The following is a 27,150-nucleotide window of genomic DNA, read 5'->3' as shown; positions in this document are numbered from 1 at the left end:
AAAAGTTATCAAATTTTACATAATTCAAAATGTTTTAATTTTCCAAAGAAGTGTAAAAAGCCTAATGTTTTTGAAATGCTAGTACAGACGGTACAGACTGTTTGTTATGAATGTACATAACCTAGCGTTGTGTTGTCTGTTCATTATTATTTAATATAATAATAATAAAATCATTAAATTTAGAATATAATATCACAAGCACCACAACACAACGCTAGGTTATGTACATTCATAACAAACAGTCTGTACCGTCTCTACTAGCATTTCAAAAACATTAGGCTTTTTACACTTCTTTGGAAAATTAAAACATTTTGAATTAAAATTTGATAACTTTTAAAATAAAACATGTTTTTTAACATATATTTCAAAAGAATTTCTATGATAAAATCATTTTTTTAAATAAATTTTCAAGTAAAAACCTTTTCAACATTTACTTATTCAAAAATACCCGCCATGAAAGTACATTTTCCGACCGTGAAAATTCATCAAGCCGATTGCTTGACCAATCCACCGGAGGTATAGAAGCACCTTTAAGAAACTACAGTGTTGTTTTTCTATTTCTATTGTTAATACAGATTTGTGGTTGCATCCTTTATGTTACTTTGAATATTCATTGTGCACGGACCATGTTTGTAAGAACCTTATTTTCTTACGTTCCCAACCCTGACGTTTACTGCTCGTTCCCTCCAACACTCGACAGTTCCATTTAAACAAAATAAAAACACTGGACAGGTCGACAGTTGCCGGTTGTCGTGAAGAAACTACAGTGTTGTTATTTTATTGTTAATATTATATTAAAAACTTTAATTAAAAATGAAAAAACTATTATCGCGATTTGTTCCAAATCTTAAAGTTTATTTAATTTGCCTTTAAACTATCGAGTTGATCGTCATTTACAAATTTATTGCTTTTACTGGTTTTATTGACATTTTGCCGTATATTTTTCCGTGTGCAGAAATAACATCAAGAGACGAAATATTTATTAATTTCTCAACGTCAAATTGCCGAGAGTGAGTTATTTTTCGAGTGGGTAAGTAAATTAAGTTTATTGTAAATAATATTTTTTTGTTCAAAATAAGTTTACCAAGTTTACAAAGACGGCCAAAGGGGCAATAACATTTACTTCCCCTCTCCCCCTCCTCTTTGCAAAGTGATTTATTTGGCGCCAAATAGAGCGATGCAGCCATTTTTCTTTCGTCGTTCGTCGAGTGCAGTGCTTTTTTCTATACACAATTTTTATCGAATTGTTTTTCTCCGTTATTTTTCATTTGTTATTGTACGAAAGTGACAAAATGTGTTTATGATTAAGAAATAATTATGAATTTTTATCCCAGTGCGCGTATAATTTCGTTTAATTTTCTATTAATCTGAAGAGAAGAAAATTGTAATTTTTTTCTGCTCCCCCGCAAAACAACAAAAGATACAGCCATTAATAATTAATTATTAATTGGAAAATACTCTATTATTATGGTCAGAATTTCCCAAACGGTTCACTTTAAACTAAAAAACTTTATTTTTTCCAAAAAAATATTTGTTTCTGACTCATCTTAATAAATGTTTGTTATTTATTTATAAAATGTTAATAAAAAAATATGTTCTTCATGTTTTAACAAAAAAAAAAAAAATTGTATTATATTCCTTTAAAGTCTCCCAGTATAAAACTGTTGAGAAAGCAATTTTTATTTCTTTTTGTTAGAACATAAAAAATATTTTTTTATTAACATTTCATAAACAAAAAACAAAAATTTATAAAGACTAAAAAAAATTTGTAATTAAAAATTGTTCTTATATAGTGTAATTCAAGACGGAAAACCCTTTTTTCAATTTTTAAATCCGTCAATTAACAAATTTATGTTAATTATAAGGTAAAAATAAATAAAATCAATTCATTTCTTTAGAATTGATTATTAATATAATTTAATTATATTTCAAATACTAATAAATTAGGTATAAATAATATAGATAATTTATTTGTTAAATATAAATAAATTATAAATAAAAAAAGGTTCTTTCCAATTGTTTAAAAAATAGTAATAAAAATTTTTGATCGACCTTTTTTATGATGAAATTTTAGCCACAAATTTATTTATTTACTGTTAGTAAATTGTTATTCCTGACAAAAATTACTGTGAAAATAAATTTTGCAATTTTTTTTTTTTAGAAATTAACACTTAGAGAAAAATTGCTAAAGAATATTTTAATAGCAATTTTTGTTACAAAGAATTCAAATGTTCTGAAAATAAAAATTTATCAAAAAATTTTTGGGCTATGAAAATTTTTTTCTTAAAAAAAAAATTATTTTTAAAAACTTTTTTCCTTTTATATTCTTTATTTCTCATCGAATCAGTTTATTTTTTTTTTGGAAAAACTTCCTGATTAATAAAGAAAAAACTTTCTCGCGAGAAGTTTTCATAATTCGAAAATTCGTCGCATACTTTTTCTCCTTGAAGATTAAAATTCCTGTTATTGTATATAACAACTTTCAAAATTAATAACTAATAAACAATTTGATTTTTTGGACTTTTTATTTGTTTGTAGGCTTCGGTAAGGTATATTGTGCATGCCTTAAAAAAAATCGGTTCATTTCATTAATACTTGACTGAGAAATGACGATATATTTATCAAAAGGTAATTAATTTTTAAGAGAGAAAATTTTTAGTTTTTATTTTTTAATGTTAATAAATTGCATTTGAGAAAAAAATTGTAATTAGAAAAAAGATGTATTTTTTTCTCCTCTACAACGTCATAATTTTTAAATATTTTTTTTTGAGTTTTAAAATTTCATAACATAGCTGAGGGTTGGACAATACTTCTGCGTATGTTCGAGCGAAAAGCCGATTCTTCTATCCAGCTACACAATTATGTAATTTAAAAATAAATTAAATATATTATAAAAAGAAGCTATGTCAGAATTTGAAAAATTGTTTCGAACGACTTTTCTAAAATCATTCTAAAATGAATAAATTGAAAACGAACCTTAAGTTTTTAAGAAATTCTCGAGCACGCGCATTATAGAACCACTGACCTGTCAAAATTTTTTTTAGGTTATGTCGTTTTATATATTTGCTTGTTTTCCTCAGTTTCATTTTTCATTTTTATCACGTAGTTTTTTATCAAACATATTGTGATTCCAAAGATGAAATGAAACAATTATTTTTTCATTACAAATACAATAATCAATTGTTACAAGAAAAATGAATAGTTTAGGTTTGAGTTTAATTTTCAAAATGGGTTGCATTTGCGCCAAAGAAACTTGTACAATAAATGCAAGAAAATACACAATTCGCGAACATCTTGCTGAGGGGTAAGTTGAATTTTTTAAATGTTTTTCTTTATTTTTCAAATGTGTATCAAATATGGAATTTTTCGTATATTTTTCTATCCATATAATTAGTTATTAAATGCTTGTTAAACATTTCCGCAGGTAAGTTCTTTAAGATATTGTCAATTTTGAGAAACAAATTTATTTTTTTATTTCGTTTATTTATTTTTTAATTTATTTTGACTCTAAATTTATATTCACTGGAATTAATATAAAAATTATCATCTTGGTAAAGAATTGTTTTCTATTTTTGGAGGTAACCTTTAAATTTTGTTTACATAGCATAAAATTAGTTTTGCCTTTAAAAAGAACTTAAAATTATTTTCGAGGTAGAAGAAATATTTTTTTATTTAATAAAAAAAATTGTTTCAATTTAATATATAATTGAAATTTGTATTTAATTTTCCATTTTTACTAAATATGGTTGTTTTTTCCAGAGGATTTAGTACAGTATCGTTAGCGGAGGATTCTCTCTCTCACAAAAAGTATGCAATTAAAAAAATTATTTGTCACGGTTTCGAGGATCAACGACTTGCGCTTAAAGAAATTGAATATCACACAATTCTGAAACATCCAAATATTATTGAATGCATTGACTCGACACAACAAGGAAGCGCCGATCCGGTTTTAAATATAACCAGTGAAGTTTTATTAGTCCTTCCTTATTATCACGTAAGTGGAAATATTTATTTGTCATGTTAAAAATTTCAGTTTTCCATTTAATTTTCTCTTTTTTTCATTCTCTTTTTTTATATAAAATTTTATCTATTTCTGTATTAATCGGCTGATGACTAAGGCCGTCTGAATTATAGAGATAAAAATCAATACAAAAATGTAATAGAATGTTTGTAGGAAAACTTTAAATTAACGTTATAAATATCGACGTTAAACTATTTTACTACAATCTGGGTTTTTAAATTTTACTTCAATTTTTTAAAAATATTTTCAAGATATATTTATTAAATTAATTTAAAATGGATTTTTAATTAATTATTTCTCTTTTTTTAGAAAGGAAGTTTAGCAAATGAACTTGAGAGGAGAGCAAGGATCAATGACTATTTAAGTCCTCTCGAGATATTGCATATGTTTTTACAAATTTGCGAGGCAGTTAAAGTCTTTCACGAGGCGAAACCAGAAGCACTCGCCCATCGTGACTTAAAGACTGCAAATATTCTTCTTGGCGATGGAATGACGCCAATTATCATGGACCTAGGTTGAAATAATTCATTAATTTTAAATTTTTAAACAAATTTAATATTTCTTATATTTTTAGTTGATTTTTTTTTATTGTTTACAAATTTAATTGTAATAATTGTTCTGCCACTTACATTCGGTGAATCAAAACGTAATTTGGAAAAAAAATCAAACATAAAAACAAAAAAAATGGAATCTGTTGTTAATGAACATCAAACTACACTTAATCATTCTTTCAATTTTGATGAAGTCAAAATTGTAGATTTAGAGTCAAATTAATTAACTTTTGGCCTAAATTTTAAATATAAATATGATAGGGTTCCGGTTACGATTAAAGAAGTTACTAGAAAGTTAATAAAGTTAATTAAATTAAAATTAAAATTACTAAAGTTAATAGAATTTTTAAATTCTATCCTAGGTTCTGTAGCGCCTGCAAGAGTGAAAGTTTGCGGCAATCAAGAGGCACAAACTCTTCAAGATTTAGCAGCCGAAAGATGTTCAATGCCTTACAGAGCCCCTGAATTATTTAATGTGGAAAGTTATTGTATGGTTGATGAACGAACTGACATTTGGGTATAAAATTACAATAATTTAACATTTTCTTTTAATATTTATTTTTAAACAATTTTTTTTTTAATTTTAGACTATTTTAATTACTACTTTAACAACTATTTTAATTAGTTTATTTAAATATTTATTTATTTCTCTATTTTTTCTCTAAAATTAATAATTTATAGTATTAAGTATAGAAATAATTACAATAAGTAAAAAGAAAAATATTATCTTTCAGTCTCTTGGCTGTATTTTGTATGCACTTTGTTACTTTAAATCGCCATTCGATTCTGTCCATGAAAGAGGTGATAGTGTCGCTCTCGCTGTTATCAGTGCGAATATTAATTTTCCGGAAAATTCACCTTACAACGAAGTGAGTATTTTTTCATATTTTCTAAACTTTACTAATTTGACGCCTTAATGAAATAAATATTTTTTTTTCTCTTTTTTGCAGGATATGAAAGACTTAATACTTTCGATGTTAAAATCGAATCCAATGGAACGTCCATATATTTATAGTGTTATTGAAAATGTCCTCGACGTAATATCGAAATTAGAAGGAAGGGTATAATTTTTATTTTCATTTTTATTAATTCATTAATTAATTCTAAAAAACAAATTGTATTTTACAGTTCAAAGAGAGGTATTTTTAATTTGTTTTTTGCAAAATTTACAGTATTTCCTTTTGTTCAATTAATAAGGAGTTTTTTTGTATTATTTTTTCGTTGATTTTAAATTCTTTAAAACAATTACTAAATCGTTTCGAAAGAATTTTCTTTAGGGTTAATTTTTGATGTGCAATCTGTTAAATTTTTTTTAACACCACTTGTTGCTTCCTCAGGGAATATTTTTATTTGTTTTCACAAAGAATTTTTTTTTGTCGAAATTAGTACATTTTTTATTTTTTAATATCATTTTATAAATAATAATAATTAAAGGGAATGGATGTAAATGTTTTATTAAGTATGCATATAGGTTCATATATATTTATATTTAAGAAATCTGTAGATAAAAAAGATTAAAAAAATAATTTTTAATTATGATCTTTATTTTTATTTAAATACGTAAAATGTAAATAATTAAAAATATCGTATCAAATTTAATTCAAATATATTGTATAAAAAAATAACAAAGAGGACCAAAGTTTAATGAGTATTTTTTCTTCCAAATAAATATTTTCACCTGCTTTTTTTCCTTTTTTAGTTTTTTTATGATTTATATTGTTATTTGTCTTTTTACAGGTTTTCTTTTGACTTTTTTTATTTTTCTTCAATGATATTTTAATTTTTTTATTTTAATCTGTTGTGCTGTAAATTCCGCTTTTGACTATTGACGCATAGGTGCAAGTGATTCTGAAAGTACAAATGATTCTGTTTCTAATTTGGAATCAATCAACATGAAGTTTGTACAATTTGCAATCTAAAAAAGAATGAAACTTTAAATCATTTTTTATTTGAGTGCCCGATTTATGAAGGGTATAGAAATTTTTATTTGAAGAAGCTAGAGTTTGGATACGACTTGAGCCAGCTGTGCAATGCGCCTGACGAGAAAAGTTTAAAGAATATTTGTCACTATATAATAAATAGTTTACTACTGCGAGCATTTATGTTAAATGAATGAATTACCAAATAATAATTGTATAAGCGGAAATTCCTGCTACAAAATGTATAATTTTTAAAAGCAGAAATAAATAATAATAATAATAATAATAAATAATTTGGAATCGAGTAAATCCAATAAGGGTAAAAGAAGAGTAAAAAGTCCGAAAAAGAAAGTGGAAACGAAATGTTCTGCAAAAATAGAAATAAATGACCAAAATCAGCTGTTCGATTACTTTTACAATTTCGAAGAAAAAGAACGACAAGATATATGTTTAATGTCATGTCTTGAAAAAGTTGCTAAACTTACAGAAAGTGTTTTTGAACATTTTAAACTTTTCATGCAAAAAAAAAATCTTTTTTAAATTAAAATGATTTAACCCTTAAATATATGTTTAGAAATAAAAAATTCAAAAAATAGAGAAAAATATGTTAAAATTAAAGTTATTTTTAATTTAAAGTAAAATTTTTACTGATTTAATTTGAAAATGAAGAAAAGAGAAATTTTTTATTTTGAATTTGGCGCTAATGCGCGCGCAGAAAATAATAGATGGCGTTGAGAAAAATAATTGTTGTCCTGCTGCTGCTTCTTGAAATCGAAATATTTCAACCCAGTTCCATTGAGGGTAGTAGTAACTCTTGTGATTTCATTAGTTGTGGGTGGTAATTTTTTTCTCTCTTGCCTCTTTTCTCGCCGTTTTGAGAAAAGAAATTTCAGTGAAAAATCAAAAATACCTCTCGGATATTAAATAATTTCAATCAACAATATTCTGTAAGTTTCTCTCTACTTTTTTTCATTTTCAAAATATTTTCTTTCACTTTAATAAATAATATTGCGTTTTTTCTCCCTTAACTACTTCTTTTATATATATGTATATATAACTCTCCTCACTCTCCTCGAAAGCATTCCAAAAAAAACAAATTTGCCTTTAAATATTTCTTTTTCTTCACGATTTCTATCTTTATTCACTTTGGGACTTGAAGTGAATTAAAAATCAAAAAAATAATATAATAATTTTTCAAAAATTTCCATTTTCTTCAAATAATTGTTTTCTTCATCTGTTTTTTAAATTAAACGACCGGGAGAGTTGCGCCTAACATAACCTCACTCTTTTTTCTTTCTCCCTCTCAAAAATATACTTTTTGGAGTAGAATGACAATTTTTATATACTAATTTTATATATTCGAAATTTTCCATTTTTCAAATTTTTTTTTCTTTAATTATATTTTGTTACTATTGCTTTTATGTCTCAAAAACAAAAAATTATAATAAATAAAAATTTATTATTCATAAACTTCATAAATTATAATTTTGAAAATTTTCAATTTTCTTAATTTTTTTTTTATTTTTGAATTTTCAAAAAATGGAGATAATTAAAAATTATGGATGGTAAAGGAAAAATAAATGTTTGCAAAATAAAAAGAATAGTATAATTTATAATATAATTCTCTTTTAAATAAAACCGGTGATAGTTTTTACAGACCGGAAGTGGGGAGAGAGAATTAAATCGGTTTTAATCTCATGACAATGTGTAAGTGTGTTATATATATATACAAAAATTAGAGGAAGCATTCTTTTATACTGTTATTAAATTTTAATTGAATAATTCGTTACTTGCGATTAGAATAAAATTTGATTATTTCTTTTTCTTTTATTATTTATAAATATAATTATTTTACATAAGAAAATAATAAATTATAAAATATAATAATACAAGGTTATAAATTATTATAATTCTAAATTTTGAAAAGTTTATTATAATTATATTGTTTAAATAATTTGATATAATTAATTATAATATAAATATATAATTATAATAATTATATATTGTAAATAAATAAATAAATATTAATATAATTATAATATAAATATAATTTACTTTAATATTTATTATTATTAATAAATAGTGAAATTTAACGATCACTCCCAGTCATGGAAAATAAAAATAAAAGAAATTCAATTCTTTTTACGTTGTTTACGTATTTAAAAAATTTACGACACATTAAAATTAGCAGACAATGTATTTCTGTTAAGTTATTGTTAGGTTGTTTGAAAATTGTGACAAATGATGATTTTATAAAAAAAATATTAAACCTTTTCACCATTAGATTCAAAAGGGTTTATATTTATTATTGATTTGATTTTATAAGACATGACTTGAATGAATAATTTAGATGTATAAAATTTAAACAAATGCCAATTTGACGACGAAAAATTTTTGTCATTTGGCATTTAAACTTATCAAAAGTTATAAAAAGTTATAGTTTAGAAAAGAAAAAATATCTGAATTTCATTCTAATTAAAAGAAGCATTAGGTATGTTCAAAATTGTACTATATAAATAATATTTTATACAAATATTATTAAAAACAAAAATTATTCTTATGACAAGTTAAGAATTTCAAATATTTTACTAGTTAAAAACATTATTAAATCAGAAGTTTGATAATGTTTTAGTATATTAAACAAAATTTCTGAAGTTTGATTAATCGGTTAAATGATTTTCGGTTAAGTGGTAATTTGGACAACTGGTAATTATAAGATTTTACGGCACCTCGTCCTCTTCAGAACTATAATTTATTATAAAACAAAATATTAAAAAAAGATTTTTTACAATTTTTTGATTAACAATAAAAAATTAAAAAATAAAATATTTACCGAAAAAAAGAAAATTAAAAAATTAAAATTATAAATTAAGATAGGCACATCTTTGTCGCTACGGTTACAATATGACACTAAACAAATATATATTTATTAATATATTTATTATTATTATTTACGATTATTATTTTTATATTACTATTGTTATTATTATATTGTCAAAAGCGTTTATTTTTTATTTTTATTTTTTTATAAAAATTAAACAAAATTTTTTTAAAATATCTTACATTCATATATCTTAATTTTATTATTTAAACACTAATTTATCAATTAAATCATCTCAAATGTTAATATAAAAAAATTGTAAGTTATACAAATATAAAAATTATTTAAGAACGCCTAAAATATTTTATTTTTTAAGAAAATTTGAAAAATATAAATTTTTGATAAGTTTCTGCAATGTGGTTTCGGTGATGACACCGCAAATGTAAATTTTTTTTGCGCAACAACATATATATATATATTTTTTTTTTTCAATGCCCTATACGTTAATTATTAACGTTAAGAAAAATTCTTTGTAAATCGAGTAAATTTGAAGTTTTATTTTGCAATTCTTTTGTTGTTAATGAAACAGAAAAAAGAAGGGAGGAAAGGAGAAAAAGGGAAAGAGAAAGAAAATAAGAGAGGTCAAGGCCAATGTTTCGTTTGGGGTCAAATTCAATCCAAAGAAAAAGAGAGAAAGAGGATGATGATTGATTGATTTAAAGTCAGGCTATTGTCACGTGACTCATTTCATTTTTGCTACTGTGTTATATGTACATATATATATAGAAACTTTTTTTTTTTATTTTTTAAAAATTCTAGAGATCGATTAATAGTTAAAATAAAAAATTTTGATTCTTATTTGTAAAAATAAAATTTTTTAAATAATTTCTAATATACTTTTTAAATATTTAAAAAATAGACATCGATTAATATGTTAAAATTAAAATTTTTGATTCTTATAATATTTATTATAATATTAACATAATATTTATTTGCTCAATTATATTCTTAATTACATTAAATTTAACTAACTGAAAGTATACTTAAAAATTATTTTTAAATTAATATAATATAGGTTTTATAATAATTAAAAAATAAAGAAGGATATTTAAAACAAAAATGGAATATTTTAATTATAACAATTTTAATTAATATTTAAAATTTAATTTCTTTTTCTTGTTTAAAATAAAAAAAAAATAGCAAAAATTGAGTAAAATTTATAATTAAATTTTTTTTTGTAATATTTGAATGTTTCCGTAACGGGAAAATTTTTTATATTGAAAAGTCGAGTTCCTCTTCATTCTTGAAGACACTATAAATGTATCATTTTTGCTTCAACATCTAAAAATAACTTTAGAATCTCTTTCATTATCAGATAATGATGTTTTCAAAGACACTAAATTTCAGGGTAAACAATTTTCTATCTTTCATTTCAACTGTATTTTTCCATTTTCTTCTCTATCAGGAAACTAAATTTTACTTCTTTTATATATTTATATAAATTATGAAATTTTCGTCTTTAAGACATTGTTATTATTTAATTCTTGTTAAATTATCATTTTTTACAAGTACTTTTTATAAGAAAATAATATATTTATTTATTTTCGAATACTTTTGCAAAATCAAAATTTCTGGTTTTTTAATTTTCATATATTTTTATAAATAATATTTTGCATGTTTCTTTCTTACATTTTTTAAGCATAAAATGTTTTGCGGTTTATTTCTCATTCTATAAATATGTTGAAGAATAAATATTCTCGTGGTCATCGTGTTTAAAAAAATTTTTTTTAAAAATTATTTTTATGGAAAATTATATTAATTTGTTATTATGCTAACATTTTTCTAAGAGTTGTTTTCAATTAAAAAATAAACAAACAACTAAAAATAATTGATAAAACAAATATAAAGATAGGTTCGATTTGAAACTTTTAACTATCAAAATTACTTGCACAGCAATAATTATCTTATAGAAGCAACAGTGTTGCAATGACTTGAAAACAAGTATTTGTTATAATTTTTATCAAATTAATTAAAAAAAAAAAAAAAGAAAAATATCAGAAAATTTTTTAGTTATTGTTATTTTATTATTATTATTATTCATATTATTATTATTGTTATTATTATATTTAATATTTTTTTATTGTTATTAATATTATTTATTATTATCATTATCATTCTGATTATTAATTTTAACATTTCGTTTTGAATGAAATTAATTATTATCTACTTTTATTTATATATTTTATTCTTTCAAAATTTGCCACTCCAAATATTTTCTTTAAAAAAAAGCAATTATTGCAAATAATTATTAAATTGAATTTATTCATGTGGCTTTGTGCTACTAATGATTAACCTTAAGTAGTTTATAAATTGAAATGAATATAAGCATTTAAGGATCTATCTAATTTGCGATAATTAAGTTCGACCGTGATTTGATCGACAGAATTAGAGTGTAGCAACAATGAAAAAATAAAAGAATAAATGAAGAAAAAGAGAAATACATACCATGTGAGTAATTTTAGTCATTATCAATTTTAAAAGGAAATTCTTTCATATTAGGTATCCGTTATTTTGAATTTTTAAAATCACGTGACAGATTCTTTGTCAAAGAACCTCAGAAACCCCCTTAAACAGTTGTAAGTTGAATTTAGATTCGTATATTTAAAAAAAAATTATTTGCCACCCTTATAAATTCGTTATTTTGAAATTACGTATTGGATATGAAATTTATTTGACGTTAAATTTATATACGCCCACAATTTTCATACTTTTCTAAAAAACGATCCGAAGTTGTAAAATAGGCTATTTTTAAAAAACTTCATGAAGACCACGCTAAAAAATAATGCATTAATATGAATTGTTTAGTAGGTGAAAACAAAACTTTGGAAACTACCACGATTTTTATTTCTTTTCCAAGAAAATGTCCAAAACTGCGAAGTAGACTTTTTTTTTTGACAAAATACAAAGCCAAAAAACTTCATGAAGACCACGCTAAATTTCAAAACAATGCATTAATGAATTGTTTAGTTACTGATGCAGAATAGGAAAAAAATAGTTAGGATCTTTAGGAAATCCCCCAATTTTCACCTTTTTCCAAAAAATTATTTTTATTAAAAATATACTAACAATTGTCCTTCAATTTAACTCTTTTTTATGAATTATTTTTAAAAATTGTCACTTCTTTTTAATTAATAATCCAAAAAGACTAACTGTTATTAAGTGAAAGTTACTTTTTATGCATTTTTGTCTATCATAACGGTATCGTTGATTTCTTTTACCTTATTTTTTCTTTTTTTCAATTTCGATATATAGTAAAAAAAAACATTGTGTGTCATATCGAGAATAATTAGAAAAGATTAAAACTGATCCCCCTTATAAATCGTGAATTATTATCAGGTCATAGTCATGTCACGATCAGTTGTGTGTTAATGTCAATCGAAGTGCCATGACCTTAAGGAAAACGTAACATTCATATGCCACTTTAATTCTTATCTTTAATTTTTATTTTACTATTTTTATTTTTTAATTTTTAAATTTTTTTTTCTTTTTCTTATAATCTCGAAAATAAAAAATACTCGTTTCGCTTTACAAGCAGTTTATTCATTATTGTAAACTAAAATACATTCATAGTAGAATAAAAAATAAATGTTTTTACATAATTTGTATATTATATTTAGTATTACCTATAAATATATTATAAATAATTTATAAAAATTTACAAAAGTATAAAATATTTTCAGTATTTTTTAAAATCTTCTGTAATAAAATAAAAGTAAATTTTTTTATTATTTATATATTCTGTTTATTATTATAAATAATATAATATTAGAAATAATTAATAATAAATGTTTTCAAAAATATAAAATATTTTCTAAATTATTTTTTAAAATATTCTGTAAATTTAAAAAATTTGTTAAAATATAAATATATGTATATCAATATAAAGATAATATATGGATAAAATTTGATTTTCTTTTTTATTGGCACTTTGAGGAGAATTTTAAAAACAGGTCATTTAAAATTGGGCAAGAGAGGAAAATTACCTTTTTTTTCGTATTAACGCCAAAGGCAAAAAAAAAAAAAAAATAAAAATAATATTCAAGGGTCTGTGAATTATAATTTAGACGGAAAGTTATTTAAGTCTTAGTTAATATTGATTTTCTCGAGTATCCTCTAATTAAAGTTCTCGTTGCCTCTTTCTCTTGTATACTTAAAATTTAAAATAATTGAACTTTGATATTCAAAAATTTTTCTCATCTCATCTGATGTATGATTATAGTATTCTCTCATCATCTATAATTTTTATATTTAAAAAAAATTTTTTTTTTTAATTCGAAATAATTGTTTTTATTCATGAATTTTTTCATCTAAATAATACTAAAAATAAAAATAAATTTAAAAATAATAATAATTTAAATATTTTTAAAAAATATAAATAAATTAAAATATAGGTACAATAGCTTAAAAAAATACTTTTTTTTAGATTTAAACACATATCTGTTATCTCTCGAGTTAATAATATGTAATAACTATATCTACCACGTCATTTAATGTTTAAAAAAAAATTTTTTTCCTCTATTTTTTCCCTTATAAAAAAAATTACTAATACTTGTTGAAAACCAAGATTATAATCGCAAATATTAATGACAAAAATGACTCGGTCAGCGGCACTGAACGCGCGTTTCGATTCGTAATCATATTGATAACGATTAAATAATAAAAGACTCAATTGATAACGTACGCAAATCATACGTTATAGATCTTTTATCATCACGTGTCATTGCTTATTTCATAAAAATAGATAAACTGAACAATTAATGATAAATGTAAGTAGTAATCTCGAAATATATCGAAAAATAGTCTTTAAATCAAAGTATTAATCGAAGGATCGAATTATCAATCGATATATCAAACTGTTCTACGATCAAACGACTTATTAATCGATATATCGAATTATTCATTGATAGAACAATAGATCAAACGGTTAATCGATATATCGAACTATCCATCCTAAAATCGAACTATTTTTCGATGGATCGAATTTTTAATCGATATATCAAACTATTCTACGATTAAACTACTTAATAATCGATATATCGATTATTATTAATTCTATGATGAAATAACTTATTAATCGATATATCGAATTATTAATCGATATTTCGAACGGATTTTTTTCATTTATCGCAATAAATAAATCGATATGTGAATAAATTAAAAATTGACATGAATTTTTAATTTAAAAAAGCGTTATACAATAACTGTTTTGTGCTACAAAAAAATAAAGTAAATAAATTCGTAATCAAGCAACATAAAAAAAATTTTGAATTGATTTACGTGATTATAGAGGGAAAAAAAATGAAAATAAAGAACTTAATATAAATCGTAAATTATAACAAAAATCGACATTAGCTATTCTTTGCGGTAGTTCGCATTAGAAAGAAATATTATAATGTTGAATTAATCTCTCTAAAAAGTCCTTGACTTAAGTATTTATGTGAACATTATTATTATTCATAGAAACTACTAATCGTTGAACAATATTATTATTTTGTAAAGGAAAATGAAAGATCTGTAAAATTTTTATTTTTTGTAAAAATAATTTTTTTTAAAAAAATAGAATTTTATTTTGTGAATTGATTTCGAAAAAAATTTTCAAAAATTTGAAAATATTTACTTTTTTGTAATAATAAATAAAAAAAGATTTATTTTTTTTGTTTTATTGTTTTTTGTATTTATAAATTTTAACTTTTGTAAATTTGTATTTTTTGGCTGCAATTTGTAAAAATAAAATTTTATATGTTACTTTATTTTTCTTTAATTCAATAATAAAATAAATTCAATGACAAATTTATTAACTTTTAAAATATTAATATTAATACCAAAATATTAATAAAAATATTAATAAAAACATTTTTTAAAAATGTTAAATTAAATTTTTTACAAAACAAAAATAACATTATTGTATTAAAAAAACAGAAAAATAAATTTTGTTTATTAGCAGGTATTAATAAATCGTTTTAAAACTTTCTATATTGAAATTTTATTTTCGAATCGTACGATATATTTCGTGTGAATGAAAATTTTTCTTGTGTACCTATATATACTTATATTTACAAATACTTATAAAGGTTTACATATATATAAACAGATACATATATATCTATATATCATGCCTTGAATTGTGAACGAAACATTCAGTCTGTTACGAACGACTCGACGGGTTAGACGTTCGATTTCAAAAACCTGTCGTTTTTATAATCCGTCCGTTATTTAGAAAATTTAAAAACAAAAAAAAAATTATAATAATAAGTAAGTGTAATTTTTTATTTTCTTTATAATTAGTGCCCGCTCCCCCCAAGAAAAAAGTGAAAATCGTCTTTTTTTTTGTTATTACAAGAGGAAGAAAAAAAATAGTGAACTTTACAAAGTTAGTGAATTTTTTAAACATGGAAAACTTATCACTTGCGGAATAAATTAAAATTACAAAATAATTTTTATTTTTAAAGTAAAATTATTATAATTATATAATTTCTATTTTTATTACAGTTTCTGTTATTATTCTTTACATTATTAATAATTTTAATAACTTTATAATAATATAATGTAATAATAATAAAATTTTTAATAAATTTTCATAACAAATTAATAATTATTAATATTTATTTTTCAATTTATTAAGAAAAAATTAAATATTTATTAATATTGTTATTATTATTATTATTATTATTATTATTTATGGATCCTCGAGTCCTGCATATAATTATCAGAGAGAGTAAATAAAATATTTATTATTATTATTATTATTATTATTATTATTATTATTATTATTATTATTATTATTATTATTATTATTATTATCATCTAAAAAGTAATTATTACTAATAATAAAAACATTATTAATTATTTCTTATTGTCAAGGTTATGTACCTATTTTTATTTACTTACTTTCTTGTACTTTAATTCCTGAAGTAAATAATATTATTTAAGTAAATTCAAATTAATTTTCTTTAAATTATTTTCTTCCAAATATTTATTGATTTATTTATTATTTACTAGTTTAATAATACTATTATTTATTTAATTTGTAGTTTTAATAATAATTTTAAATTATTTATTATTTATTTATAGTATATTATTTATTTATAATTTAGTAATAATGACTTTTTATTATTATTTATTTATTTTAGAAATTCTTTTTCCTGTAATTTATGGGAAGAATTTGATTCTTTTCTTTAAAAAAAAAAAATATTTTCTCAATCCTTGTACACAGTGGGAAAATTCGAAAATAATTTTTGAACGTTAAAATTTAATAGGATTTTAAAGTGACAACAATTAGGAGTATTGTATATATATAATAATGGATGTTAATTACAAAATCGTGAAAAGTGAAAGGTCGACAAATAGACACATTTTTTCATTTACACGGACAAATAACATATGTATATACTTCTTAAAGCTTTCACTTTTGTTTTTCCCGCAAATTTTTCACTCATAATTGTGACCTTAATAGAAATCTTTAATAGGATTTTAAAAATTTTTTTAAAAATTTATTTCAAAAAATTACAAAAAAGTGTGTAATATAAGACATAATTTAAATAAATAATAATAATAATAATAATAATAATAATAATAATAATAATAATAATAATAATAATAATAATAACAACACCTAATAATAATAATAATAATAATAATAATAATAATAATAATAATAATAATAATAATAATAATAATTATAAAAATAATAAAATATAGTTTTAAACCATAAATGATAATAATGATGATAACAATAATAGTAAAAATAATAACGATAATAAAAATAATAAAAAGAAGAATAAATTTTTTTAAATTTTCTACTTTTATATTATATCTAAAAATTAATATTCCACCTGTTTGACACGTGTTTGGTCACGTGACGTATTTGACAGCGGTAAACAAAATTTTATTTAATTTTAATTTGCTCAAGAAAAATATTTTTTTTTTATTTTATTTCTTTGTGAAAATTTACTCTTATACATGAATTTATTTTTTCTTTTGTTAAAACATTAATTAAAAAATTAATCGTTATCTCAAATAACAATAATTGTGGTAACAATTATTTACTCTAAAACCTGAAAGCTCTAAAAGTAGATAATATTGTAATTGTTCCTTTTTATTATTATTATTATTATTATTATTATTTTTTATTATCATTCTTATTATTATTTTATTATTATTATCATTTTTCTTTCACTAGCACTATTTTTTTAAATTCAATTTTCGAAAGAGTCAAATATTTAAAAATTTAAATTTAGAATTTTTTCTATTTTTAAATTTAAAAAAATTTAAAAATAATGCTTTAAAAATTCTTTTATCATGAAAATAAGATGAAGAAAAAAAAATTGTCCTGCGTCAGTTAACATATAATTATATTCTGTTAACAAAGCATTTTTTTCTTCTGTTCGTTATGCATTTCTAGGGGAAAAATAAAAAATAATTTTTTTAAGTAAGAAAAAAAATTTTTATTTATTTTTATTTTTTTTTAATGAATTATCGTTTAAAAAACAGTTATTGGAATAAAAAGTACAAGAAATATATTATTCGAGTATATATAGATATATATTCGGTTTAGAAAAATAAATACTTTTCCCTCAATGGAATGCGGTCAGTCAACTTTTAGGCTTTTAACTTTTGGGTTTCCTTTTTTTTCCTTTCGTGGAATTTAAACTTGAACCTTGTCAAACAAAATATTGAGGCCAATATTTTTTATTAAAAACTCGAAAAGTATTATTTCAGAATATAAATTTTATAAATATAGAAAATAATGAAAAAATATTTAGTTTTCATTTGTTTAAAATTTTAGAAAATTTTATATTAAATTTATTAAAAATATTCTGGAAAATTATAAATTTTTTGAAAATATTTTTTAAATTTTAGTAAATAATAAATTTTATAATAATTTTTTAAAAAAATCTAAAAGATTTTTTAATTTTTAAAAAATGTAAAATTTGAAAATTTTTATTAAATCACCTGTAAAAAGAAATTATAATGCAGTATTGTATTTAAAATTTTTTAATAATTTTTCACTATAAAAAACAAGAAAAAATGTTATTAAAAAATTCAACGTCCCAAATATATTAATTTTATAATTTAATAGAAAAAAGAATATATAAAAAACAAAGTTAAAAATTCCACATTTTTTAAATTTTAAATAAAATAATAAATCATAGAAACAAATAAAAAAAAAAAGTTTAGAATTTAATAGAAAAAAATGCCAATTAAATTTATGAATGACAAAACACAAAAATTTATTTCTAGTTAATTAATCAGTTATACATTAAAATACAAAAAAATTAAAATTATCATCTTGAAACGTCAAATTATCGTTTATAATAACCGTGGGAATTCTCTTGTAAAAATCGTCATTTCATTGAAAAGAAATAGAGAAGGAAAAATAATAAATGAAAAGAAAGAATAAAGAAAAGAAGTAAAATATGACGAAAACGTGTGTAAAAATGAAATTCTAATTTTTAACAATGACGTTCTTACGATAAAATGACGATTAGTTTCAGTTCAAGAGTTTAATGAATTAATTTCATCCAATTGTCATTTATAAATTATTTATCAATTTTTCCATTTTTCGCATTTTCTTCCTCTTTTCTCTTCATCCAAATTTTTTTTTCAACTTTTGACAACACTTGAAAAATTATTGCAATTTATTCGGAATATCAATTTTACGCAAATTAATACTAGTACATTTTTTTAAATTCAAAAAATAAAAATATTCAAAAAAAATTTATTTTGCAAAATTTTTGTCAATTTTTTTTTTTTTTAGGGATAATTTTAAAAAAAGGAAATAAATTTTTTAACTAAATATATTAATGTTAAAAAAAAGGAAAAAAAAAATATTCTTGTCGATTGCTATTTATGTTTTATGAATGAGCTTGGCATACTTATATACACAGCAGTTTTTATCACCTTTGACTCTATTTTACTTGCTCGCAATGCTAACATTTTCATTCGCTTTATCTTGGCAAAAAAGAAAAAAAAAATTTTTTTTCTAAAGAAAAATGTTATTTTGAGGAAATGAATATAGTTATAGTAAAAGTTCTGAAAAAATTCACTAAAAATTTGTAAAATTTTCTTTTTTGTAAACAGTAGGATTTTTCGAATTTTTTATTAGAAATTAATGTTTTTCGTTGAATTAATTGAAAAGGTTTTCATTAATAAATCAATTTATAATACGAAATTCAATTTTTTTTATTATTTTAATTTACTTTTTATTATTTTTTGTTCAAACGTCGTTATCTTTCAGTAAAATATCGAAATTTACATTTACTTTAAATTTCTACTTTACCGACAGTCGATAAGGTACTTACTGGAATATACCACAATTTTAATAAAATATATTGAAATAGAAAATTAATTTCTCGTCGGTCACTTGAATTTCTACCTTAAAATCGATCGATAAAGTCATTATCTTCATTATCAACCAAAACAAATTTTTTGCAATGCCCCAAAAAAATTACAAAGGGAAATAAAAATTTCTACTTTACCAACTGTAAATAATTTGATATCACAACATTATTTTCTTCTTTTGTCTTCTCTTAAAGAAAGCTGAAAAATGTCGGCAAAAGCAATTCAAGAAGCGACCGGTAAAGATTTAATAAATCGCAAACTCACTCCCGGAACAAAGGCAGCAAAATGTCAATTTGTCACTATAACGGAAAATACAAATTGGCCACATGTTATCGCTGAAAATCCCTGGCTTAAAACGGAAAAACTTGTCGTTAAACCCGATCAATTAATTAAGAGACGAGGAAAATTGGGATTGATTAAAGTTAATGCCGATCTTCCAACTGTTCAAAAATGGATCGCCGAACGAATGAATAAGGACCAATTAGTTGGCAAGGCAACTGGAAAACTCAAGACATTTATTATCGAACCATTTGTACCTCATAAGCAGGTAATTTTTATCTTTTTTTTCAAATTTTTATTAACCATCTGTCGGTATGGAAAACCAGGTGTTTTACCATCTTTCGTTATGGAAAACGGTATTTTTTTAAAGTTACCGATTTCTACATTACCGACTGTAGGTAATACAGAAAGCTACCTTACCTTCAGTCGGTAATGTAGATAACCGCCTTACCAATACTGTCTAAATTCGTTATTCCTGTGGAAAAATACAAAAAATATACTAATTTAACAGGAGGAAGAGGCGTATGTATGCATTTATTCAAGTCGCAACGGCGATACAATTCTATTTCACCACGAAGGTGGCGTTGATATTGGCGATGTTGATGCAAAAGCTTTAAAACTTGAAGTTCCAGTTGGAGCTGAAGTGCCAGATCAAAAAACTTTAATTGATCGCCTTTTAATAAATGTTACCGATGACAAGAAAACGTAAGTAAATTAATTATTGAAGTTAAAATAAAAAAAAAAATTTCCATTGTAACAATCATGAAACATTTTTTACAGAGTAATCGCAGAATTTGTTTCGTCGCTCTATAAACTTTATGTTGATTTATATTTCACATATTTGGAAATAAATCCATTGGTCGTGACTGATGATGCAATTTATATTTTGGATTTGGCCGCAAAATTAGATACGACAGCGGATTTTATTTGTAAACCAAAATGGGGTGAAATTAGTTATCCACCGCCATTTGGTCGTGACGCTTATCCTGAGGAGGCCTATATTGCCGATCTTGATTCCAAATCGGGAGCAAGTTTAAAATTAACTATTTTAAATCCAAATGGTCGTATTTGGACGATGGTCGCTGGTGGAGGTTAGTTTTCTTTTATTTATTAATTATTAGTTTCATTACCGACTGTCGATATTTCGGAATTCTATATTACCGACTGCAGGTACTAGTAGGACCTCTGCATTACCGTCAATCGGTAATGGAACTATTTTTTTCTGTAATTTCTTCATAAAAATTGTTAGGGAAATATTTTTTTCTCTTTAATTAATAAAAATAAAATATTTTTTAGGAGCCTCTGTTATCTATTCGGACACAATTTGTGATCTCGGCGGTGCCTCGGAATTGGCGAATTATGGTGAATATTCAGGTGCGCCGAGTGAACAGCAAACTTATGAATATGCAAAAACAATTCTTAGCTTAATGACGAAGGAAAAACATCCTGACGGTAAAGTTCTTATTATTGGCGGTGGTATTGCAAATTTTACAAATGTTGCCGCAACATTTAAGGGAATTGTTAAGGCACTACAAGAATTTCAGCCAAAACTCGTTGAATTTAATATCAAAATATTTGTGAGACGAGCCGGTCCTAATTATCAAGAGGGCTTAAGGTAAATTTAAATAAAGAAAATTTTCTCTTTCCATGTACGAAGAAAAAATATTTAAAAATTAAAAAATTAAAAAAAAATTTTTTTCAGAATTATTCGCGAAGTTGGTAAACGATTAGCAATACCGGTACATGTATTTGGACCTGAAACACATATGACTGCGATTTGTGCAATGGCACTTGGTACAAAACCAATACCCGATCCAGAGGCACAAGAATTTTCAACGGCAAATTTTCTTCTACCATCGGGTCAGGATGTTGGACCTAGTGGACAAGCAAAATCACCATTAACATCGCAATCATCATCATCATCATCATCGTCCTCGTCCACAACGTCAACAACACCAAAAACAAAGAGAACAATTTCTAATGATTTACCCGCGGGAAAACAACTTTTCACCAATAAAACACGTTCAATTATATGGGGCATGCAAAATCGTGCTGTTCAAGGTATGCTTGATTTTGATTTTGTTTGCCGACGCGCAGAACCATCGGTAGCCGCTATTGTTTATCCATTTGTTGGCGATCATAAGCAAAAATTCTACTGGGGACACAAAGAGGTAGGTTAATTATTTTCATTTTACTAACCATAAATAAAAAATAATCAGATTTCTACTTTACCGACAGTTGGTAATTTAGTTTTCTACATTACCATCAGTCGGTAATTGATTCTTTTTTTATTTATTACCTTTCTTCTTTATAGTCAGTAGATTGATTGTTTCATTTTACTAACAATAAAGCTGATTTTCAACATTGTTATCAGTCGCAAATTTGATTTTCAATTTTATCAACAGACGGTATGATAGACTGTCAACTTTTAATAGACTATCGCATTTTAATTGGGAAGTTGTTATTAAAACAGTTAATAGAATGTAAAGAAATGTCGCTAAAATAATTCATTACCAACTGTCGGTAATGTAAACTATCTACATTACCAACTGTCAGTATTTAAAAGAAATTTTTGTTACTTTACCATTTTTTAGTAGTTTCTTTAGTTATTTTGCAAATAAAAAATTCTTTGTGTTTTGTCTAGGTCCTAATTCCAGTTTATAAGCATATGAAGGATGCAATAAATAAACATCCTGACGCCGATGTTATGGTGACATTTGCGTCATTAAGATCGGCCTATGACAGTACAATGGAGGCACTTGCATTCCCACAAATTCGTACTATTGCCATTATTGCCGAGGGTATACCCGAGAATATGACGAGAAAATTAATTCTTGAGGCGCATAAGAAAAATGTCACGATCATTGGACCAGCGACAGTTGGTGGTGTCAAGCCTGGTTGTTTCAAAATTGGCAACACCGGTGGAATGATGGACAATATTCTACACAGTAAATTGTACAGACCTGGCAGGTAAGCAACGATAAAAAAAGGGTTAAAAATGATAAGAAAGGTTTAAAAATAGGGATTCTACATTATCGACCGTTTGTAAAGTAGGAAACTACTTGACCAGCGGTCGATAACGTCGGACAGAAAGGTTAAAAACAGGAAATCTGCATTACCGACCGTTGGTAAAGTAGAAATCAACTTTGCCAACAGTCGATAAGGCAGAATTCTACAACACAAAAAATAAGTAAACAAAGAATGTAATATTTTCAGCGTCGCTTATGTGTCACGTTCCGGTGGTATGTCAAATGAATTAAATAACATTATCTCAAAGGCATCAAATGGCGTGCAAGAGGGAGTGGCAATTGGTGGTGATCGTTATCCGGGAACAAATTTCATGGATCATATTATGCGCTATGAAATGAATCCCGATGCAAAATTAATTGTTCTCCTTGGTGAAGTTGGTGGTATTGAGGAGTATGAGGTGTGCGAGGCAATGAAGTCGAAAAAAATTACCAAACCTTTGATTGCATGGTGTATTGGCACATGTGCAAGTATGTTTAATTCAGAAGTACAATTTGGTCATGCTGGTTCAATTGCAAATAGTAATATGGAAACGGCTGTCGCTAAAAATGCCGCACTCAAGGAGGCAGGCGCCTATGTACCTGATAGTTTTGATAATCTCGGCGATGTCATTCATTCGGTTTATCAAGAACTCGTTGAAGCCGGAACTATTGTTCCTGAACCTGAAATGCCACCACCTACCGTACCAATGGACTACAGTTGGGCAAGGGTAAGTTTCTTATTTCTTTTTATTTTAATACTCCATTATTTATTTTAAAATTCAATTAGTATTTAGTGGAATATTTTGACTTTTGAATTCGATAAAATAGTTATTTAGAAAATATATGTCTGTGGTGCTATTAACACTATTTGCGCTAATAGAGAGTTCTGTAGACACTACTGCGCATACTAAGAATCCTTTCATTGCTAATGCGTAAGTCTAGAGTTTATTAAAGACTATTGCGCATGTTTATGATGCTTTTATCAATATTGCGCATGACTAGAACACTTTTAACACTACTGCGCATGTCTAGAGTGCCTTTAAAAGTATTTGCGCGTGTCTAAAGTAATTTTAACCCTATTGCGCATGTCTAAAATACTTTTTACGCTCTCTGCGCATGTGTAAAGTAGTTTTAATCCTACTGCGCATGTCTGGAGTCCTTTAAACACAACTGCGCATGATCAGAACAATTTCAACCCTATTAGCAGCCGAATTTTTTATCGAATTCAAAAATTTTATTTACCAATATTATGACCTTGAAAAAAATAAATATTCCATACAAAAAAAAAATTCCTAAAATAATTTTTTTCCCCATTTTTTTTTTTCATACAAAAAACAGGAATTGGGTTTAATTCGAAAACCAGCATCATTCATGACATCAATTTGTGACGAGCGTGGTCAAGATTTACTTTACGCAGGAATGCCCGTCACAGAGGTTTTAAAGCAAAATGTCGGCATTGGCGGTGTTGTCTCTTTGCTTTGGTTCCAACGTTGTTTGCCACCAGTTTATTGTAAATTTTTGGAAATGTCACTTATGCTAACTGCTGATCATGGACCTGCAGTTTCAGGCGCACACAATACAATTGTTTGCGCGCGTGCCGGTAAAGATCTCGTCAGTTCCGTTGTTTCTGGATTACTTACCATTGTAAGTAAACAAAATTTTATTTTTTAATAAAAAAATCTTCATCTTTTTTTGTACTAATTTTACTTTAATAAGTTTATTTTTATGTATTTTTTTTAAACACGATTTACTAGGCTTAATGATATATTTTATTTATAATCTTCTGTCGATAACGCAAATTTCTACTTTACCGACTGTTGGTACAACTTTGTCAACTGTCAATAATGTAGAAATTTGATATTTTCAAATGTCGACCATAACCGCAGACAATAATTTAAGGTTGTACACTGCATTGCCCGCATAGTAACTATTAGTTACCGACAATCGACACAGGAAAATTCTTCTTTATCGACAGTCGGTATTGCAGAAAATTTGATTTTTTTTACTTTATTTTTCATAAAGGGTGATCGATTTGGTGGTGCATTGGACGGTGCAGCGCGTATGTACTCAGAGGCCTATGACGCAGGACTACATCCTCAAGATTTTGTAAATGAAACAAGAAAAAAGGGAAAATTAATTATGGGCATTGGTCATCGTATTAAGTCAATTAATAATCCAGATATGCGAGTAAAATTAATTAAGGAATATGTATTGGCAAATTTCACTGCAACGCCATTAGTGAATTATGCATTGGAAATTGAGAAAATAACAACGAGTAAAAAGCCAAATTTAATTCTCAATGTCGATGGAATGATTGCTAGTGCATTTGTTGATATGTTAAGACACAGTGGTTCATTTACTTCGGAAGAGGCGCAGGAATATATTGAAATTGGAGCAATCAACAGTTTATTTGTTCTTGGCAGAAGCATTGGTTTCATTGGTAAATTAATTTTTCTTAAGATTATTTATTATTATTATTATTATTAATATTATTACTTTTTTACGTCATAGTTGGTAGGTTGCTTATTTTATTTCCTAATTACAGAGCGTAAAGTAGACAGTTTTCTACTTTACCGACTGTTGATAATTTAGTTTTCTATATTATCATCAGTCGGTAATTGATTTGTCTTTATGGTTCGTTGCCTTTTTAACAACCTTTATTATTCGTAATAAATTTAAATTAAGAATAAAAATATTTGTTAATTAATAAATTATAGAAAAAAAAGTTTTTTGTGAAATAAAGATTTTTTTTCATTTATAAATAAAAATAAAAAAAATCGTTTTTTTCAGGACACTATATGGATCAGAAAAGGCTGAAACAGGGACTCTACCGCCATCCTTGGGATGATATTTCCTACGTCCTGCCAGAACAATATAATTAAGAGTCTTTTTTTTGTATAAAGGAAAAAAATTGTTTTTTTTTTAATTTTAAAAATGAAAAGAAAAAAAATGACATAACCGTGAAGGTAAAAATATGAAGCATAAATGGAAGAATGGGAAAAATTAGGTTTTGTTTTTCCCTTTTCTTCGTTTAAAATGTAAAGTGTCCCCTCGCCCCCCACCCCTCGTCCATCTATTAATTTAATGAATTTTTGCAAAAAATTGTGCATTATCCGCGCAACAAATGTATTGATAATACGGCTCTAAAGTATTCATATTCCAAGCTCTATATTTGCACAGAAACATTCCACATCGTTGCATTTCTTCTTCTTTTTAATCTCTCTTTTCTTTTTTTAAAAAAAGTTTTTTATTAATAAAAGAATTTTTTTTCAAGTTAAAAAGAAAGAATTGTTTTTATTTAAAAAAAAAATACTTTCTTCTTTTTTAAAAATTTTTTTTAAATAAAAAAAAAATTTTTTAATTAAAGATAAGAGAGAAAGAGAGAAAATTGCATCTGCCCTGATAAATGTAAATAGATAAATAAGCACAAAAATAAACAATTAACTAAAAAGAATATTTAAAGAATAAAAAAAAAACGTTTTTGCACCGATTCTCTTTTTTTAATCGTTTTTTATATAGGAAAAAAAATGTTTTTTCACACACTTTAGATAAGAATTTTAGAGAATAAAGTCGAAGACGACGCCTTTTTGCACAAGATAAGAAAAAAGTATATATATAAATATAGATATAAATAAATATAAATAAAAGAATATAAATATATTTAATGAAAAAATAGACAATTTATTCAGTGAAAAATTAAATATTATAAATAGTGAAAGTTATGAAAACGATAAAAGAATTAATTGTTGAAAAAAAGAGAATCAAGAATAAATATATTTTAGAATCAAGAACAATAATATTTAGATTTCATGTTTTTTTATATTGATTATATATATTTTACGTACTGAGATATTTTCTATTCTTTTTTTTTTGTTTTGTTTAATTTTCATTTAAAGATTTTTACAGTTTTCGACTTTAACGCACTTAAAAGGTTACTTGACGCAAATTGTAATTAATAATTAATAATGTGTTATATTGTAATAAAAATAGTAATTAATTAGGTAACAATAAAACAAACTGGTAGTTGTTAAGTTTCTTCGATTCTCAATAAAAACGAAATAAAAAACAAAAACAAAACAGAAAACAACAATAATGGCTGTAGACGCTTGGATGAATTTCAAAAATAAACTATACTATAAGAAAAAAAAAA

General features: G+C 24.1%; 2 protein-coding genes across 4 annotated transcripts; both read left to right on the top strand.

Moving 5' to 3' along the window:
• Window positions 1-739: 739 nt before the first annotated feature.
• LOC122503956 (ATP-citrate synthase) lies at window positions 740-27,150 on the top strand. 3 transcript variants are annotated; one of them, XM_043614748.1, is made up of 11 exons: window positions 740-1,030; window positions 19,908-20,260; window positions 20,504-20,697; window positions 20,773-21,083; window positions 21,289-21,607; window positions 21,695-22,163; window positions 22,637-22,962; window positions 23,209-23,728; window positions 24,339-24,644; window positions 25,023-25,440; window positions 25,791-27,150. In XM_043614748.1, exons 2-11 carry the CDS (start codon window positions 19,919-19,921, stop codon window positions 25,880-25,882), a joined length of 3,297 nt encoding a protein of 1,098 aa, XP_043470683.1. In that variant the 5' UTR covers window positions 740-1,030; window positions 19,908-19,918; the 3' UTR covers window positions 25,883-27,150. The 3 variants fall into 3 exon arrangements, with proteins under 3 accessions (XP_043470683.1, XP_043470682.1, XP_043470681.1); XM_043614747.1 differs by lacking the exon at window positions 740-1,030 and adding an exon at window positions 7,282-7,438; XM_043614746.1 differs by lacking the exon at window positions 740-1,030 and adding an exon at window positions 15,479-15,624.
• LOC122503957 (serine/threonine-protein kinase 16) lies at window positions 3,024-6,042 on the top strand. Its single transcript, XM_043614749.1, has 6 exons — window positions 3,024-3,304; window positions 3,760-3,994; window positions 4,331-4,535; window positions 4,935-5,089; window positions 5,307-5,441; window positions 5,523-6,042. Exons 1-6 carry the CDS (start codon window positions 3,195-3,197, stop codon window positions 5,637-5,639), a joined length of 957 nt encoding a protein of 318 aa, XP_043470684.1. The 5' UTR covers window positions 3,024-3,194; the 3' UTR covers window positions 5,640-6,042.

This window comes from Leptopilina heterotoma, unplaced genomic scaffold, assembly GCF_015476425.1.
Source record: "Leptopilina heterotoma isolate Lh14 unplaced genomic scaffold, ASM1547642v1 Lhet_275, whole genome shotgun sequence".
In the NCBI taxonomy this organism is placed as follows: Eukaryota; Metazoa; Arthropoda; class Insecta; order Hymenoptera; family Figitidae; genus Leptopilina; species Leptopilina heterotoma.
The sequence above is the reverse complement of the archived record's forward strand: the minus strand, read 5'-3'. Positions and strand labels throughout refer to the sequence as shown.